The sequence below is a fragment of the Lucilia sericata genome, unplaced genomic scaffold, assembly GCF_015586225.1.
Source record: "Lucilia sericata isolate MDLA Ls3-8-SP2 unplaced genomic scaffold, ASM1558622v1 Contig000118F_arrow, whole genome shotgun sequence".
NCBI lineage: Eukaryota > Metazoa > Arthropoda > Insecta > Diptera > Calliphoridae > Lucilia > Lucilia sericata.
This window is the reverse complement of record NW_023994150.1, coordinates 386,753-407,387: the sequence shown is the minus strand read 5'-3', so window position 1 is coordinate 407,387 and position 20,635 is coordinate 386,753. Positions and strand designations below refer to the sequence as shown.

The following is a 20,635-nucleotide window of genomic DNA, read 5'->3' as shown; positions in this document are numbered from 1 at the left end:
AATGCAGATATACATTTTACCGCAACATTTGATAATTAATTAATTAAAACATAAGCTTTCTTTCATTTAATTGTTAAAATAACAAAATTTCAAAAACACAATTTTCATCTAAACTTGCACACTTGTTCTATGGAATATTTTATAAACCTGCAACGCTTTTAAAAATTTACCTTGAACTTTAATTGGCAACTTCTACAAAACAAACAACAATACAATTAAGTCATAAAATGTTTTGCGGGTTCCCTCTTTATAAACATTACAACTAAACTGTTTGTAACATTCTTATTATTAAGGTATAATTGTAATCATTTTCTGCCCCACACAACCCCCTTAAACATATACCTCTCATAGGCATTTCACCTTTATATATCATTTTATTCTTTCTCTCCCTTAACAAACTTATTGACTTGATTATTTATTACATAGAATTTTGTCGATAATTACCAAATAATGCGTTTTTTTTAATATTTGTTCATTCTTGTTACAAAGTTGTAAGTTTGTTTAACAAAAAAAATAGAAATCGAAAAAAACGAGGTTATTTCGGTTAGGTTAGGAAACAGTCATAAATAATTAAATATTTACTAGTGGCGCATTGTAATGGGTGAGAGGGGCAAACGGTAATGTACTACGCTAAAAGTATCGAAGAAAACGAAATTGAAAACGATAGTTTAAATCGTTAGATAAGAATATAATTACATGCATGTAAGTGTATTTAAACAAGTAAATACATTAAAAATTTAACACGATATTTATAAGTACACTACTTTACTTAAACACTTTTTTCTATATATGGTGGTAAATGGGGAGAAAAAAATAAAGATTTATATTAATTGGTTCAAAACTTTTAAAAAATATACAACTTTACATACCAAAAACAGCTAGTAAAATTTTGTAAATTTGTATAAAATTTGAACATGCCACACCAACACACCTTTAAGCTACCAGCCAACCATTTCCACTGGTTTACACATTTCCACATGTTGGAATTAAACCGAGTGTATGTACTTATTTGTTTACATTTTTTTCAACATTTTTCTGTTCGGTATTTATCTGAATATAAATCACTTGATAAATGTCCTTGTTTTGGCACAAAATTGCAATTGCAACGTGTTTACTAAACACTTATTTATTTATGCACCATACAGATACACATTCAAGCTTACACTAACAGTTATGTGTACAAATATAGCAGCTAATCTTTGAAATGTCAAACTGAACTAGAACTGAACTAGAACTGAACTAGAACTGAACTAGAACTGAACTAGAACTGAACTAGAACTGAACTAGAACTGAACTAGAACTGAACTAGAACTGAACTAGAACTGAACTAGAACTGAACTAGAACTGAACTAGAACTAAACTAGAACTGAACTAGAACTGAACTAGAACTGAACTAGAACTGAACTAGAACTGAACTAGAACTGAACTAGAACTGAACTAGAACTGAACTAGAACTGAACTAGAACTGAACTAGAACTGAACCAGAACTGAACTAGAACTGAACTAGAACTGAACTAGAACTGAACTAGAACTGAACTAGAACTAACTAGAACTGAACTAGAACTGAACTAGAACTGAACTAGAACTGAACTAGAACTAGAACTGAACTAGAACTGAACTAGAACTGAACTAGAACTGAACTAGAACTGAACTAGAACTGAACTAGAACTGAACTAGAACTGAACTAGAACTGAACTAGAACTGAACTAGAACTGAACTAGAACTGAACTAGAACTGAACTAGAACTGAACTAGAACTGAACTAGAACTGAACTAGAACTGAACTAGAACTGAACTAGAACTGAACTAGAACTGAACTAGAACTGAACTAGAACTGAACTAGAACTGAACTAGAACTGAACTAGAACTGAACTAGAACTGAACTAGAACTGAACTAGAACTGAACTAGAACTGAACTAGAACTGAACTAGAACTGAACTAGAACTGAACTAGAACTGAACTAGAACTGAACTAGAACTGAACTAGAACTGAACTAGAACTGAACTAGAACTGAACTAGAACTGAACTAGAACTGAACTAGAACTGAACTAGAACTGAACTAGAACTGAACTAGAACTGAACTAGAACTGAACTAGAACTGAACTAGAACTGAACTAGAACTGAACTAGAACTGAACTAGAACTGAACTAGAACTGAACTAGAACTGAACTAGAACTGAACTAGAACTGAACTAGAACTGAACTAGAACTGAACTAGAACTGAACTAGAACTGAACTAGAACTGAACTAGATCTAGAACTGAACTAAAACTGAACTACAACTGAAGTAAAACTGAACTAGAACTAATCTAGAACATAACTAGAAATCAACTAGAACTAATCAATTCAAATGCGTTAAAAATTTCTAAAATTCTTTTTATTTTTATTAATATTTCGATCGCTATCGAATAAGCGATTGCAAAATTCCTCAATTTATCTGTTTTACGACATTTTTTTCTATGTAAAATGTTTCTTTTAGGGGGACCCACCCACATTAGTTAAATATTTTTAAATTATGTATTTCTTTTGTTTTTCTTTTTTAATTGGAATTTTTCTGGGGAATCCAAAAACAATTCCAAGTAAAAACGTCGTTATAGGCCAATTCTTATCTGAAATATTTTTGTAAACAACAACAATAACAGCTTACTACATATTTCTGAAAAGGCAAGTCTAACAAAACCAAATTGTAATAATGAATATACTGCGAAATTCTCTTAAAAACTTGGCAAATTCCAAAATTTTAAAGGGTTTGGCCAACATGGGACCGCATACCGATCAATAAGATAATTTAACCCTAAACGAAAACAAATTGATGCATCATACAAAGGAATTTAAGCCGAAAGGCAGAGAAGAACATTTAAAGAGTTGTTTTGACAAGAGAAAAAAAAATATACATAAATAAGCAAACAAAAATTATTTAATTTTATTTGTTGTGATAGAAAACAAATTGATGACAATATGTTTTTCATAATTAACATTGATGTAGAGTGTAAGATAACGAAATGAAAACATGTTCACTAGTTCGTCAGATGGGTTGGTGGGTTGGTTGGATGGCTGAATGGTTCGTTCACTGTCTGATGCTGTATGTAGAAATACCGTTATATTAAAATGTCTATACAATGTATGAGTTTAAGAGGATGTGAGTGAGTTTACCTTCAAGTATGCTAGTTGTTTATTTTAAAATAAAAGCACACAAACACAAAATGGCAGAGTTAACAGTGTTGAGCAAAATAAAGACAATTTTTGCATATTTATCTTTGACATAAATATTGCTCTAGAAAATTTATCGCTGACATGTACATATTTTCAAATAAAATTTAATGATTTTAACAAAATTAAAATTAATGACACGTAAAAACGCTCCAAGACAAATAATTATTAATTAAATTTTTTATTATTATTATTATTTTTATTGCAGGTGGTGATTTCTGGTGCATTATGTACAGTAGAAGATTATGTAATAATGTCACAGTGTGCACACAACAAAGCCATAAACTTAGCTGCAGAAGGAACAGTCTCAGTGACCGATATCTCACAAACACGTAAGTACAACAAACAACTGATTTCAAATTACAGATACAATACAAGCAATTAATCATTGACAAAACGTTCGTTTCCAATGACAATGATTTTGGTAGTTAATTAAATATCATTTATGAAAATGTTAATAAGCCTGGGAATTACAAACATTTAATAACTTATGATAACAACAATAACAACAATATAGCAATCATAATTACAAATAACTACAATGACAATGATTATTTGCCCAATTGTTGGGTTCTCAAGTCTTGTTTTTTTTACACCTAAAAATATGTAAAAGAAATTTGATATTAGTGTGTATAATTGTAGAGAATATTTCTAAATTTTCTTATTTAATGAATAAATTAACACCGCTGAACACGCACAATAATAAACCCAACAGATTTCAATTTACCTTAAAATTTACCGAGCCTTTTTTACAGGCAGACAGATTCTTAAACATTTTCATTCATTTTCAAATTAAGAATTCACGTTAAAAGGCTGCTGAATTCCTTTGAATTTAAAATGAAATTCTCAGAACGCAATTGTGACACAAAAAATGTTCATTAACTCTTTTCATTCATTAAAAGAAAATGATGTTTGTGTAAAAAGTTTGGGAGAAAAACGTGAGAAAATTCTTTACGGTCTTAATGAAAAAAATAAAGAACGATACAAACAAAGCATCAGTGAAACAGAACCAGAATGGAAATAGTTCAGTCCTAGTTCAGTTCCAGTTTAGTTCTAGTTCAGTTCTAGTTCAGTTCTAGTTCAGTTCTAGTTCAGTTCTAGTTCAGTTCTAGTTCAGTTCTAGTTCAGTTCTAGTTCAGTTCTAGTTCAGTTCTAGTTCAGTTCTAGTTCAGTTCTAGTTCAGTTCTAGTTCAGTTCTAGTTCAGTTCTAGTTCAGTTCTAGTTCAGTTCTAGTTCAGTTCTAGTTCAGTTCTAGTTCAGTTCTAGTTCAGTCCTAGTTCAGTTCTAGTTCAGTTCTAGTTCAGTTCTAGTTCAGTTCTAGTTCAGTTCTAGTTCAGTTCTAGTAGTTCAGTTCTAGTTCAGTTCTAGTTCAGTTCTAGTTCAGTTCTAGTTCAGTTCTAGTTCAGTTCTAGTTCAGTTCTAGTTCTAGTTCAGTTCTAGTTCAGTTCTAGTTCAGTTCTAGTTCAGTTCTAGTTCAGTTCTAGTTCAGTTCTAGTTCAGTTCTAGTTCAGTTCTAGTTCAGTTCTAGTTCAGTTCTAGTTCATTTCTAGTTCTAGTTCAGTTCTAGTTCAGTTCTAGTTCAGTTCTAGTTCAGTTCTAGTTCAGTTCTAGTTCAGTTCTAGTTCAGTTCTAGTTCAGTTCTAGTTCAGTTCTAGTTCAGTTTTAGTTCAGTTCTAGTTCAGTTCTAGTTCTGTTCTAATTCTGTCCTAGTTCTGTTCTAATTCTGTTCTGTCCTAATTTAGTTCTAGTTTTGATCTAGTTCCGTTCTAGTTGAGTTCTTGGATTTTCCATAAAACGCGTCTAAAAACTTTTCATGGAAACCAGAAATTTTTCTTTAATTCCATTGTAACTTTGATTAAACTCAAAACACATATTTTATTTTAAAGATCATTACGATAACGTTGATTTAATGAATTAATTAAAACTCCCTCTTTTATATCGTATGTGAATTAAGTTAATTAAAAACAAAATTTAGTTAACAACTAAAATAAAGCCCGTATTTCTTGTTTAAAACAATAAATTATTTCCCAAAAAAAGCCCCTATACTAAAATTCGATAATTAAAGTAACTTTCTCTTAAGAGCACGAAGGCCACAAATGACCTTCAAACTAATTAAGGATCATTTTAGTTAGTTAGTGTAAGTATAAGTGTATGTAGTCGAGGGCACAACAACATTGCTTGGCGTTGTCTGAGTTGGCAGCAGCAACAGTCAGCAGCTGCATATCAAGACATCTGCAATTCATTTGAAATTTGTGCTGACCTCATCCTTTTTGCTAAATTGCTATTATAACAAATTTAGTTTTGTACAATTATAGTTGTTTACTACTATAACGCCTATTGTTTTCGACTAAATTTAGCACGAGCTAAAAAGCACACAATTTCCATGCACAACAAACACAGTTGCAGACAGACTGAGAGACAGACAGACGGATATTATTTTCTTTTGAATTTAAACTAACAACAAAAATGAAAACATAACGGTTTGCCAAAAACCTTTTTTAAATAAAAATATTGAAATAAACACAGACACTTTCTTCATACTCATCCTGCAGTTTCATCTGATGATTCTAGAGGATAAATTCAGAGTAAAAACTAAAACGTGTTCTAAAACATCAAATAAACAAACTAACTGACGCATCACTATTTAGGTACGTGGCATTTGTATTCATATTTGTATGTATCGACATGTATCGGTGTGTGCAAAGGTACAATTTATTCTTTGGAAATTTGTTTCAGTTTGTAGCATGCAGCAGCCTCTTGAGACTACAGGTGCAAAAATTATCGACTAATGGTTTTAAAACAAAAAAAAGATACGAAAAAGAAAAGAAAGCTATAAAAACACAGGGCCAGAAGTGGACGGACGAACTTGCATAGCCATAGAAGGAAAATTTAGCATTAGCAGCGGTACTTGAGAGTCTAAAGCATCATGCATTGAATAAGTACTTGTCTGACACGTAAAATCCCATAATTAAATTGTTTGCAGTTACGAGCATTTACGAGCTTAATCCTGCTTGGTGTGAAAAGTCCTTTTGTCAATTTTACGCCTACAATGACCACACAACGGTAGAAACATATTTTCTCTGTTATTTTTTTAGCAGATTATAAATGAAAATGCCATAAATCTGCTTAATCCCCTTAATTTAAACTAAGTAGCAATTTTCAGTTTCAGGTTGCTCTGGCTTAAGCGTTCACACAATGATGGTTGGCATAATACCAGTATTATTACGCACAGATTTTATGTGGAGAATGAAAAGGACTGTTGTTATTTCAAGGATTTGTGTTGTGTTTTTTTTATTTAACAAGGATGTTTATGCTAAAATGTTTAAATTTTTTCTCGTATGTAAATAAATGCTATAAAAACAGCTGAACACATGTGGCTTTAGGATCAAGGTGTAAAAAAAATAATTAAATAATGGATCTCTAGAGCTTTAAAATTCTTTGGTAGAAGTTTAGGGCTAAAATATGAGCAATAAGTTTGTGATGGCGTTAAAAAAAAACATGTAATTTTCTTGTGTGTAACTAAAGAATTATAAATACAAAATGGCGATATTTATTTTCAGTTCTAGTTCAGTTCTAGTTCAGTTCTAGTTCAGTTCTAGTTCAGTTCTAGTTCAGTTCTAGTTCAGTTCTAGTTCAGTTCTAGTTCAGTTCTAGTTCAGTTCTAGTTCAGTTCTAGTTCAGTTCTAGTTCAGTTCTAGTTCAGTTCTAGTTCAGTTCTAGTTCAGTTCTAGTTCAGTTTCTAGTTCAGTTCTAGTTCTGTTCTAGTTCAGTTCTAGTTCAGTTCTAGTTCAGTTCTAGTTCAGTTCTAGTTCAGTTCTAGTAGTTCTAGTTCAGTTCTAGTTCAGTTCTAGTTCAGTTCTAGTTCAGTTCTAGTTCAGTTCTAGTTCAGTTCTAGTTCAGTTCTAGTTCAGTTCTAGTTCAGTTCTAGTTCAGTTCTAGTTCAGTTCTAGTTCAGTTCTAGTTCAGTTCTAGTTCAGTTTCTAGTTCAGTTCTAGTTCAGTTCTAGTTCAGTTCTAGTTCAGTTCTAGTTCAGTTCTAGTTCAGTTCTAGTTCAGTTCTAGTTCAGTTCTAGTTCAGTTCTAGTTCAGTTCTAGTTCAGTTCTAGTTCAGTTCTAGTTCAGTTCTAGTTCAGTTCTAGTTCAGTTCTAGTTCAGTTCTAGTTCAGTTCTAGTTCAGTTCTAGTTCAGTTCTAGTTCAGTTCTAGTTCAGTTCTAGTTCTGTTCTAGTCACAGCATGGCATTTCCTAAAGAAAAGTCCCCGCCATAAAAGAATCGGTTACAAATTAAATCTGTCGACAGAAGCATCATTATATAAGACTTAAACACATAATTTACACTTTCATATTTAAATGACATTTCTCACATTAATCATAACTGCCAAAAGCACACCTGACTTTGACACTACCGGAAATAGTAGTAAAATTTCAAAGCCTCCATTGTTGCTAACTGTATGATAAATAACAAACTTCAATAACAATTTTATCGAAAAAATCAAAATTTAAAATTGTATTGTAAAATATTGAAAAACACACATTAATAAAAAATGCACGAGTAAATATGATTTTAAATTGAATAGTTTAAGTTTAATTTCAATGGAATTTTTTTTTTTTTTTTCAAAAATTATTTTTAAATATGCATGATTTTTATTATTTACATATGTATATTTATTTACTTGTGTATGTGTGTGCGTATTATTTTTTATTACAAACTTTTTTTGTCAATAATGCTCTGAACAATTATTAAGCGCCGATAAACTCTCTCAGCACTTGAAAATAAAAATACACATGAATTGAATTGATGTCGAAGACTACTACAACGACGACGACGACAGTGAGGATGATGTTGTTGATGTTTGTTTACCATTGAATCTATTGAATCCAACCATTCAACAACGCTCAATGAATAATGCACAGCCCAGCATCACATCACATCTTGATATTGATTTATTTGAAGTGCTTGATTTGATGATGAAGAAAAAACGTTCGTAGTTTTTTTTATGGTTTTTTCTTGTTTATTGTTGTTCTTCTCATTGCTGCGTGATGCCTTTTCAGCTTCTTGTAGACATACCAAATTTTTTTCGAAAAAAAAAATAATTAGAAATTTCAATAACAACAACAATAATAATAGGTGAGCGCTATTGTTCAAGGGCTTATGGTGTTTTGTTTAAAGATGATTACGAGTACAATAATAAATGAAATAAACAGTACAATATTCCAATATTCTATTCACAGATCAAGCATAAAGAGGATTTCTTTTAAAGACAGTGGGTAGTTTGAAAAGTTATTAAGCAAGTTCTAAGCAAGTCCTATATGAAATTTATTTTTTATAAAAACGATCATTCGATCAGAATGGAGAGAATTCTACCCAATGTTGAGTACAAAATGTATCCTCAGACAGACGAAGGATTTTCCCCCATGACAGGGAGATACTTAATGCACATTGAATTCATTGCATTTCCTAGCCATCTCTACAACATCACCTTCCAAATCTCGTACTTCTCTAAGTGTATTTTCTTTGCATCAAAACGTACCGCCATACAAACGTAAACAAAACAAAAAAATTAACAAGCAGGAAAAGCAACAACAACTAAAATTATTCAATTCAATATGCATGACATACAGTAAGTGAATGAGTGAACGTTTGTCCATTGACCGACCGACCTATCACTCGATCGACTGTGGGAAAAAATAACATACACACGCATACAATAACACGGAAACTCGCACACACACACACACATTAAATTAAACATTTAGAAAATCTCCATAAACTCAAGTGTTTTACAAGTGTAAATCAATGATTGTCATTAAAAAATACAAAGAGAAAAAATAACTAGAAAATAAAAGTTCATTTGCTTGTTCAATCGATCTAGCAATAGATCGATCGTTTAGGCGTTCGTTCATTAAACGTTTTGTTATCGTTTTGACCGGTGGACAAGTAAACGAACAAAAAAAAACTCTTCTTACCAACTTTTTTTCTTCAACAACAACTACATACATACATACACACGCATACAGGCAGCACATTATGATAACGAAAATATTGAAAAATATACTCGTATAAATAATGGCGATCGTTTAGATACTTAGACTCATAATATAGAAAAACAAAATCAAAAAATAATAAAAACTGGACAGTGGCCTGTGTATGGACATATGCTGATGGGAGCTGGCTGATGGTCAACAAGCCAAGTTTAGTGTATTACATGCAGAACACAATGAACAACAACAACAACTGTAGGAACAGCAGCAGCAAAAAACAACAACTTAAAAAACGACAGCATAACTACTACTACATTTCATAGTTAAATGATGTTACTGCTGCCGCTTTTAAGATGGACATGGGCGTGTACACTGAGGCCTGTGTAAAATCATTGATTTTAGAAAAAAAAAATAAAACAAATTGGTTTTGAAAGGACCAAGGGAGAGTAGTTCAAAACAATTTTGAAAATAAGATAACTAACAGGGATTTGGTTACCACACTGATTACTAGGGGATGAAAGCAACTTTAATGATAGAAAGGTTTCCAGAGGAAATTTTAGGAACAATTTCAGCTGAAATGAGGCGAAATAATAGGAAAGTTTAGGACTAAAGAACAGTTCTGAAGTTAAGATGGCTATCAGTCAGTACTAGTTACCTAATTGGTTACTATAAAGCAGCAGAATCCCATGTAACGATGCCTTTAGAGCACTGTTACATGGGGGAAACCTATTTTACTTATAGCACTTTATATGAAGTAAATCTGACCTTAAACACAACAACAACATTCAAGGCAGCTTTTAGAATATCGTGACAGATCTGTGGACTAATCGATTGGATATTTAAATATCTATATAATTAATAGGCAAGACGATTTTTTGTGACCCCTTTTACTCTTACAGTATACATCTGATCTTGGCAAAAATTATATCATTTTAAAGGTATTTGTTCGCAGATGTGCACAATATATATATTAATGAGATCGGTTCAGAATTTTAGGAGCTATAAGAGTTTAAAGTTGTTACTAATACATAGAAACAATAGTCACACGTACGTATTCTTGAAATTAAAAACAAACAAAGCAAGAAACAAAACAAAAAAAGTAAACAACACGGCTTTTTGAAAAAAGAGAGGAGAGTGCAGAAACGTTTAACTTCTCTGTTGCTGTTTGATTTTTGTATTTTGCATAATATTGGTTTTGTTGTTGTTTTTAATAAGGCTTAGGCAACGCGAAAATAGGATTTTATTGTTTTATATTTTTGTGTAAAGTGCTAAGTTGTGAATGAGATAATGATCTATTTTGTTATAATATCGTTACGATTGTTACCAAATCGAAAGGAATATTTTTATAAGAAGTAGGACTTCAGTTTTATATTCAGAGTTTTCGATTGGAAGTTTTTCGTTATTTAAACTTTTCAAAATAGTTAAATTGAAGGACATTCCCGAGGAAACAACGAACTGGGAATATAAAAACATGCGTAAATAATGCTTGGGGACACCTAAAGAAATGCCAAACAATGTACTGATATTGGTGTTTGAACTGGAAAATTATTGGTAGGACATCAGTACCGGAATTCAGTAATTTTTTTTTTTTTTAATTTTAAGTATTGATATCTAAAAGTAATGACAAATATCAGTTACGTTAACGAATTTCCCTAACTTTTTAACAACCGTAGAATATTTTAAAGACAAATATCGGAAAAATATAAGAATGTCAAAAGTTATGTATTGAAATATTTTTAAAATATAAAATTATTAACGTGAACTTTTAATTTATTTTTTACTTTTTCGATTATGTTTAAAGAAAAAAATCGGTGAAATGAAGTTCAGAATACAAACCACATAACGACAAAATGTTGTAGTTAAAAAAAATACTGAATTGCGGTACATAATTATTAGTTTTGATTGATTTGGAAGATTTAAATGATGGATTAACGAATTGATTCAGTGTCAGTAAGAAATAAAAATAGCCTGTAAAAAATATAAGTAAAGTTTAGTTGGTCATGCCGGTATATGATACACCGCAATAAATGGATATGTATATCGCTTATATGCAGGTTTAGCACAGCGAGGACTTGATGATATTCTTCTTTTTTTGGGCTATTCTAACCAATTAGGAAATAGTAGTGTAAAGTGAAAACTGTAAGTTGAATATGTGATGGTTATTTGTTATATAAAAATAGATACAAGTTGAAACTGCTAAATATAAACATGTCTTTTGGGATGAAGAGTGTTTAACCGTACTTAGCAATTTATCGTTTATTATTCATTTACTTGCTATTAAAGCTTGCATATATTAACAAAAGACTGAAATTTATAGTTTATTAATGTTTTCTTTCAAACAGTACTAAAAACAGTACTTGAGAAATTAAGGCCTTATTATGCATATACAAAATCAGTGTGTAATTGGAAGCCAATGTATATCGTTATGCGGTTCTATATGAAGGCTAATAAAAGGCCCATTAGAAGGCCTCATAGAATATCTACTATTAAATTCTATTAGAAGACATTAAAATTGAATAAATGTATGTCTGCTGAAGTCTTTGTCGAGTGTTATAAGGGAAAATTTATACAACATATACCTGTTGGATGGACTACTAATGACATCCAAATAAAATTTATTTATAATTAGATAAGACATTATTTATTTTAAATATTTTTACTGTTTTCACAAATTATTTAGAACATTTCAACTCTGTATTTTGAACAGCTAACATTTCTTTACTGGTGTGTACACTGTACAGTAGAGTACTCCAGCATTGTGAACGATGCGTAAATATGTAGGGGATAATAAGTCGATAGAAGAAATGTTCGTTATTTTTTATTATTTTTAAAATAGTTGAAATACTTTTGTAAAACAAGTTGTATAACTAATTTTGACAATTGAGGTTTTAAATTTCTAATGGAAGTTTTACTAAAACCCATCACATTTTCTAAAAGAAAACATTATTCAAAGCAAATTATACACTTTGATAATATCAATAAAGTTAATTTTTTACCACAGATTTGAACTACAAAAATAGGGTTTTATTTTAGCTTATTTATGCAATTTTTCCAGCATTGGTTCTGGTCGAATTTCGACCGCTGGGCGAACTCTAGTGGATTATAATTAATCAATAGTTTTTTAACGGAATAATTCCAAAATAGATTGAAAAGCTGTCCCTTTAAATAGAATCTTTTTCAGATTATAAAACTAGTTATCAGACTAACTACTAGGAGTTGGCCAGAGGTTGCAATTCTTCTGCTTTTAAAGTATTGTGAATAATTCTTCAGTTATAGTAACATGATCTAAATACTTCGGGATTATTTTATAAACAGAAGATGTTCCAGAAGTGATAGACATTTTGTAACTGGTCCCAGAACTAGACTTAACTTTGGGCACTCTTTGGATATTTAAAAAAGGCAATAAGCATGGATTGAAATGACCAACAGTTTTTTCAATCAAATTAATACTGAATGCAATGGAAAACTGACACTTCTCTATCAAATTTAGTTCAATTGAATGGACTCTTCAATATATCATGGTACTAGTTCGTTTAAGACACTCTCATATTAAACTATTAGTAGATTGAGCGTTTTTGGTTTCTCCATTGAAAAGACATTTATGATCAGAGACTGATGAAGTATTTTGTCAAGTTGTCAAGGGAAAGTGTCTTTATCTCCCTGTGGTCTTTGACACGTTAGGTTTCATGAAAACAATTTGAAGTCATATCCAACCAGAATTGTGAGATTCGTTACCTAAATTGATCATATGCTTCATTCGCTAGTCAAGTAGCCCTAATGAGCTGTACAAATGATCATTTTAGAAATAGTGTAAAAACTTAACCCAAAGAACCAGTTTAAGGACTAGTTTTATGTCAGTTACTTTTTAATGAATTAGTTTTACTAATTACTAAGAAAATTGAGTATAACGGTTAAACATGGCTCAGGTGTAGTTAAAGGTGTAAGTATAAGTGCGTTGTTGTGTTCGAAACGTACGAAATCGTGTGATTGTTTCTTGGCAAGTACAAGGGTTTAAGATCTGCGGTAGGTAATCAATATACACTTACTACAAACATAGATACACAAACTCATGTCAATGTTCATATACATACAAACGTACATACGTATGTATGTAAGTTTGTAAGAACGGTAAAGAAAAAGGTTTATATGCATGTAAATAAATTAAATTAAATATACATAACTACATACATAATAATAACAACAAATACTGCTTACATACTCATAAACATACATATGCATGTATTTATATAAAAGTATATATTTCTACTTTATTATAGACTTAAATACATATATAATTTTTGGAAGTAGTTTCATTATTATTATCATTTATTGTTGTATGGTGTGTTTATTTTTGTCTATAATTGTTTTTGTAAATATTGATTTTGGTTTGAACATTGAAAATTTTTTTTGTACGGAAATTCCTATTTAAAGACACCGTTTTTACCAATTCCCTTAAATTTATTCAAATGTCAGTGTGTTGGCCAGCTCTAGAGTTATGGATTTCTATTTTGACATTATACCTTGAAGTGCTGGAGTCTTTAAACAAATGTATTCATGTGTTGAATATCTTTCTCACTTTTTTGTACAATTTTACACTAATGATAATTGATTTGAATGCATTTATTCCCTGGGATTTTTTTACTCTTATAAAAAGCCACACATCTATAGATTTAACATCATTAATCATTATACATTTTACATTTGTAGATTTTATTTATGAAGCATTTTTTTCCTACTCAACGGTCCACTAGTTACCAGGTATTTTTTTACACCTTAACACAAACTGCACTTGTAAAACTCCCTCCCCGCTTGTCTAACAACAACAACATTTTGAACGTGTTGCAAGTGTTCCTGTATTATTAACAGGTTCAATGGGTTTTTGTTTTCATTTCTATCTCAAGGTTTAGAGGGTTTTGCTTTTGTAACGAAATTGGTGCGATTTCTTAGAAATCACTTGTTGAAGTATTTAGTTTGTATTTTACAAGGCAGGTAACTTCACAAATGCATACACGTGTAAAGTATTTTATGTTTTGTGCGTTGATGGCTTTACAATGGTGCCAAATATTTCCCACATTATTAACACCTTCTTGATTATTGACCAAATTTTCTTTAAAAAAAAGTGTTGTACCTTTAACACATTTACAAAAATATTCGAAAATTTGGCATGTGTATGTAATAAAAGTAATTAAAGAGTATTAAGTTACTTTCGAATAGGAAGGACCACCTAACTAGTACCCAAAGTGGTTCTTTTGGGGGTGGAAACTGTTTCTAAAATTACCACTTTCCTAGAGCAAGGAAAGCCTGTCCTAGGAGGACTCTTAGGCTTTCTGTGACAAGTTTAGTAGAATTAACCTAAGATTGGATCTTTGGGGAGTAGCAAGAGTTTTGAAAACTAATAGATCAAGGATTGCTGGCAGAGAACTAGTTTCGTCTCTGATTAGGGAGCGTCTAGTTCCTGATGTAAAACTCTACGATTAAGGGAACTGCCATCTAAGCATGACAAGATCCTAGGATGACTCCTTGGCTTTCTATAACAAGTTTAGAAGAACTAACCTTTAAACTAGTTCAACGATTGATTTGATAATAGGAATCGTTTTAAAAACTATTACTTTAGTAGATCATGAGCTAACAGATAACTAGTTTTGTGTTTGATTAGCAAGCGACAAGATATTAAGCTTTATAAGAAGAAACCGTCACTTTAACATAATGATATCCTAGGCGGACCCCTAGGATTTTTGTGAGAAGTTCACTATCCTCCCAACTAGTATAGACCGGTTTTGAAAACTAGTGCTTTCCCAGATCAAGAAAAGCTGACAGAGAACTAGTTTTTTAGTCTAATTATGGACTAAAACCATAGTATCATAGTGAGATCCTAGTCGGACTCCTAAGCTTTTTGAGAGAGATTAAGTAGAACTAGCTTACTACGTTCTATTGGTCCTTTTGGTAGTGGCACAAATTCCTGGTTTGTGTCTTACTGGGATTCAGAGAGACGAAGTGTTGGGAGAGAGGAGACTCTTGTATTCTGTTTAATTCCTTTTAAGATATACGATCAGTTACTTTGCGATTGCTCCACGTTGGGCCAATCACCCAAATTAGTAGTGTGAACTTCATTCGTAACTCAAATTGATCATTTACACTAGAAAGTTGGATCTTATGCTAAGACATAAATCAATTTCTGTTTTCACTTTCCTTAAATTGTTCTCACAATTTCGCAGCAAAATTTTTTTTAAAATTAAACTATTTACTTTTAAAATATTTATTTACAAAAAATTAACAAGAATTTTAATTTACACAAAAAACCTATAAATGGTATAACAACAAAACATCAACAAATTTACCAATTAGTGCCCCTTTTTATTATAGCAACTAATAAATTCAACTAATGTGGTAAATTATAGACCAATCAATTAAACAAATGGCGTTGAATTTGACCTAAAATTTGTCAACATCCTCAAGAAATTCTCAACAACAAAATGTTGAAAATTAATTTCACATATTTTTCGCTGTTGTTGTTAATAATGTCCCATTTTAAAAGTGATCCAAAACTAAAGTTTACATATCTTTACAATTTTACTCTAGAGGTATATATGTATGTCTGCGAACTGGCTGGTTGGTTGTTTGGCTGAGTGACAGGCACGTAGCTCTACGCCCACACACACACGCCATAGCCACCACCACCAACTAACATCATTCTTGTTGCAACAGAATTAAAAACATTAGAAACAAGAGCAAGAAGAACGATGTCATGACCAGTGGCATCATAAATTTTAAAGATTGTGTCGAAGAAATTTTGAAAAAAAAAATGGAAGCAACTGAAAATGATGTGATTACAAGATACAAACATTTAAAAAAATAAACAGACAGCACACGCTTTCAGTATTTTAACAAAATTGTTTGAAAAGATTTGTTTTATTGAAAAGGGGGGGGCGACATTTATTGATGAAAAGTTTTGAAAATAACTTAAAATTTTTGCGATTCATTGAACTTTGAAAAAAATGTTAGAAAGCTATTTAAATTAATAAAAAGTCTAGAAAAGTTGTCTTGGATTTTATAACCCAGGGGAACCGGGAGGAATTGTTATACTTTTGGGGATTAGTTACCTAACTAGTTACAAAATTTCATTATTGATTTTTTGTTTAGTGATTGAATGAATCTTTTTTTAATTAAATTCTCACCTGGATTTTAATTAGTTCCGCTAGAGACACACAAAAAGAGAAACATTTCTGAAAACTTTCCAATCTATACTGTAAACTTGTTAACACCTTACGGCTTTTTAGTTTTAAGTATTCTGTATAAGCAACCACGGTGTCAGTGAAGGGTGACCAACCTTTTTTTCACACTATAATTGAATTAAATTTTTTAAAACAAAGTTAATAAATACAAAATCAAATTGTATTAAAGTGTTAAATAACTAATTAATTGCAGGCGCCGAAAAATACAAAAGTTTAAACCAAAAAAAAGCAAATCAAAACCCGCCTTTAAATAAGAATTAACGCCAGTGTAATGTCACGCCGGGGAGCCCCCAAAGAGTAGTAGTAGTAGTTGTTAAAACAGTTGCTACCCACAGCTAAAACAAAAATTCTCTGCCAACAGTTAAACAATCGTGCCTTCAAATTATTTACAGAAAACAAAAGACTAGAGAATAACTAAGAAAAAACTTAAAATTGAAACTATATAAAACATTTATAATGAAAATGTAGCAAGTCTTAGACACCATTTTACATATTAAGGAAATAGAGAGAGAGAGATAGAGGGGAGTATTTTTGTTAAACAAATATTAGTCCAGTTAAAATGATACTAATTGTAAATAAGAGCATTTAAAAGAATTGTGAAACGTGTAAACGTAATTAGCATGTGAGGAGGAAATAATAAATTCATAAGTTTATAATATGAATATACCATTCATTAATACAATTATTGAATTCCATTATATTTCCAACAGATGTTATACGATGCATATCATCAAATGTTAACAACAACAACTCAGCTTAAATTTCCATTGCGTTTAGCTACTGTTACTCGGTTCTTTTATGTGAGATCGTGTTAGTATTGATAATCTGCTTTGCATTCTTTCCTCCATTTTTTTTAATTATGAATTCTACAAAAATCAAACTCATTTCTCGGAAACGTGACAGATTTTATGTTGGTTGTTTAGCACTTTTTCTAAAAAACTATAAAATTTTCAATACTATAATTGCTGTTTATATATGCAGTTTAAATCGGCAGAATTTGATCAACGTTTATAAACGGTTAGTTTAGATTTCGTAGAATTTAGTTTGAAGAACAGAAACAGTTAAACATTTAAGTTTTGATTAATTAAAATCGAAATTTTAACGTTTAACTAAACATACGCAAAGTCACAAATGTGTTCTCTCGCTGGTTTCGTTTGTTCTCTATTCTGGTGTGAGCTTACGTTGGTGTGAAAGCAAGAAATCAAGAGAGCAAGAAAGCTAATAATAAAGCTTTTCGAAAATCTCTTCTTTGAGTACCGTCTTAACGCATAAGGGAGCTTTTTGCCTATCTCTGCTTTATGTTACGATGTAAAACCTTTCCGCAACATGAGCGAAATTATGGAAAGCAGAAAGAGAGACAGTAGATAGTCTTCAAGGGTTACCAAAAGCCTCCTCTCTTAAGAACTTGCCAATCAGGCGATCGAATAGCTATTTAGCCTTTTGTATATTGCCAACAAAGAACATCAAACGGGAGGAGTCAATAGGAAGCAGACTTTAAGGACATTTGGAAAACAGTTTCTATTCCCAAAGAACCTTTCACAGCACTAGTTTTATGTTCGTTTCTGTCCTCAACTAAAAGAGAGTGGACAAATAGAGAGAGTCAACAAAGTAAACTATTCGATAACTTAAAAGAATTAAATAATACGATCAAAAATTAAGATTTATATTGCCAACAAAAAGGATCAAACGGGAGGAGTCAATAGGAAGCAGACTTAAGGAAAAAAGTTTCTATTCCCAAAGAACCAATTACAACTCTAGTTCCGTTCTCTATTCTCAATTAAAAGAGAGTGGACAAATAGAGAGAGCCAACAAAGTAAACTAATCGATAACATAAATCTTACTCTTCAAAGGAATCAAATAATACGATCAAAATTTAAGATTTTGTTCTATCAAACGAATAATGAACTACAACTGCAACTGTAAAAGGTTTATTAATACAACAAATATATTCCAAATACAACTAACCAAGTTAGATTGTCCAACTATTTGCTTTCAAATCATTATCTTCTCTAGAAGATGACAATTAGAAAGCAGCTTCATTAAGAGAATCCAATTTCTTACAAATCAAAAGATTTGATTACATTCTTAGATTTTTTTCTGAAATCAACCATTAACGAACTATGTATTGCCCACACCTGTCTCTACATTCCATACAATACTCTCCTTACGATTTATTGGCATATGAATTTCCAATTTTTATGTTATACCGCCGCTATACATATACCGTAATAATGCCAAAAGGCTTAAACAATAAATTTTAAACAAAATTTTTCTAGTAGTAGTAGTTGTTTTTAATGTCAATGCACATTTATTGCATACATAGACAACTCTTTGAAGTGTTAATGAAGTTTCAGTGCTAAAATGTCAAAAAGGTGATAAAACAAGGATTAATAGGAAATTTTTGTAAGTAACAGTAACTAAGCCATAGCCAAAAAGCCCCTCGCGCCCTCATTCATACATACATATTCCTACATTATTGTTATTATTAATGCAATATAAATTTTTTCGTACGAGTCATAAACTCTATTGTGATTATGATTCACATTTGAAGAGACCACAAAGTTTATTACCTGTCAAGTCTGAAATTCCTTAAAAAGAAAATCACTCAGGCGGTCGGCATAAACCTACAGCAAGCACTCAATTTACCACGTATGGCAAATAAAGACCAAAGACCAGACACAGAAGTCATTTCAGTCCCGTCCATTACACTTGGTACTCGTTTAGCCATGAGAGTTGTGGGTGTTTTGGCAAATTATATCAATAAAATAAAAATTTGAAATTAACTTTCAATAGCCAATTGTAATATAATCCTGTTATAAATTTCACAAATTAACACTTTATAGTCCACATATAGAAATGAATGTCGGTGAACTGATATTCAAGTTCAAATTTTTCTACAACTAAAGCAATTAATTTGTGGACTATGAAACATGTTTGTTGCAAACAAAAAAAATCCGCGTAATGAGAGCAACTACTGTACTCTAACCATACACTCTATTGTATATCGGTTGGTTTTTTGAAAAACGACACATACACTTTCCAAACCCAAACTCTATGTTACTACTAGTCCACAACAGTTATGACACATTGTACGACTACCAGGAATATGAAAATTATGAAATATGAGCTCAGTGATTGCAAAATGGAAAAAAAAGTTGTGAAAAAAAAACCAAAAGAAAATTGAGAAATTCAACAGAAAACAAAACAACAACGACAAAAAAAAACACTAGAAGAAGAAGAAGAAAAAGTAAAGTTTAGAAAAAAATTTATATGTAGAAGTTGGCAGAAAGTTCATTTATGTTTGTACTCGTACGACTACGAAGGGTCTCTATACAATGATACTCATAACTTATCAGACAGAGACATGTGTAACTTTGTTATTGCATGTATGCAAAGAACACTTAGAGAAAAGGAATTACCAAATGGGTAATAATAACAATGAGAGTATGTTCTTTAGAATGGAATTTCTTTCAGTTGTTCTACGAAACAGGAATTATATAATTTATGTTCAAAGCTCTATCACCGTTTCTACAATTTTTAAATGTTCATCGTTTCTTGAAATGAAATTGCGAAACCAAGACTTTGTTTGAACTATTAGACTTCAATTTAAAAGCGTCTGCAAAAACGAACCATTAAGAGATGGGAGACGGATTCTATATATATATCCAAAACGTAATATATTGTCTGTTTTTAGTCCAATTGTATATCAAATGAAAGCTAATTCTGATAACTTTTCAGCTATTTACATTCTTTATTATGTTTTTCTTATAATTACGAACTATTTGTTAAATATATATTCAAAATATTTGTATAAAATAAACAAACTGTTAGTTCAAATGCTGTTTTCAAATTAACAAAAAAACTATACAATTCTTTTAAATGAATAATTATAAATTTGTTCATAACCATCAATAGTAATATTACTAATCAATTTTATACAAACATATTTTTTTTAAATGGCAAAATATTTAGAAATTTATCATAAATATGTGAAAATATCAATGAACTTTTTAAAGAATATATAAAAAAATAAAACGTAATAACATAAATATTAAATTTATCTTAAAAATACGTTCACATCAATCAAATATTTAATGAAAAAAAACGTAAACAAAGTTTACGTTGATCCTGTCTAACTTTGGCAGTAATTACTGTTCATATATTTTCCTTATAGCACCGAACTTTAGTGGTCTAGTTTTTTTTCAGTTAAATATTC

At 30.8% G+C, this 20,635-nt stretch overlaps 2 protein-coding genes across 4 annotated transcripts in view; one reads left to right on the top strand and one right to left on the bottom strand.

The window, feature by feature from the left end:
• LOC119600644 (probable E3 ubiquitin-protein ligase bre1) overlaps positions 1 to 20,635 on the bottom strand; it is a 188,554-nt gene that overhangs the window by 151,277 nt on the left and 16,642 nt on the right. The gene's annotated exons all lie outside the window — the stretch shown is intronic.
• The window catches only part of LOC119600643 (serine-rich adhesin for platelets), a 68,664-nt gene that overhangs the window by 39,536 nt on the left and 8,493 nt on the right, over positions 1 to 20,635 (top strand). For all 3 annotated transcript variants that reach the window (XM_037951028.1, XM_037951029.1, XM_037951030.1), the window contains one exon: positions 3,416 to 3,539. In XM_037951028.1, coding sequence (XP_037806956.1) covers positions 3,416 to 3,539 — 124 coding nt within the window. The remainder of the gene's footprint in view (positions 1 to 3,415; positions 3,540 to 20,635) is intronic.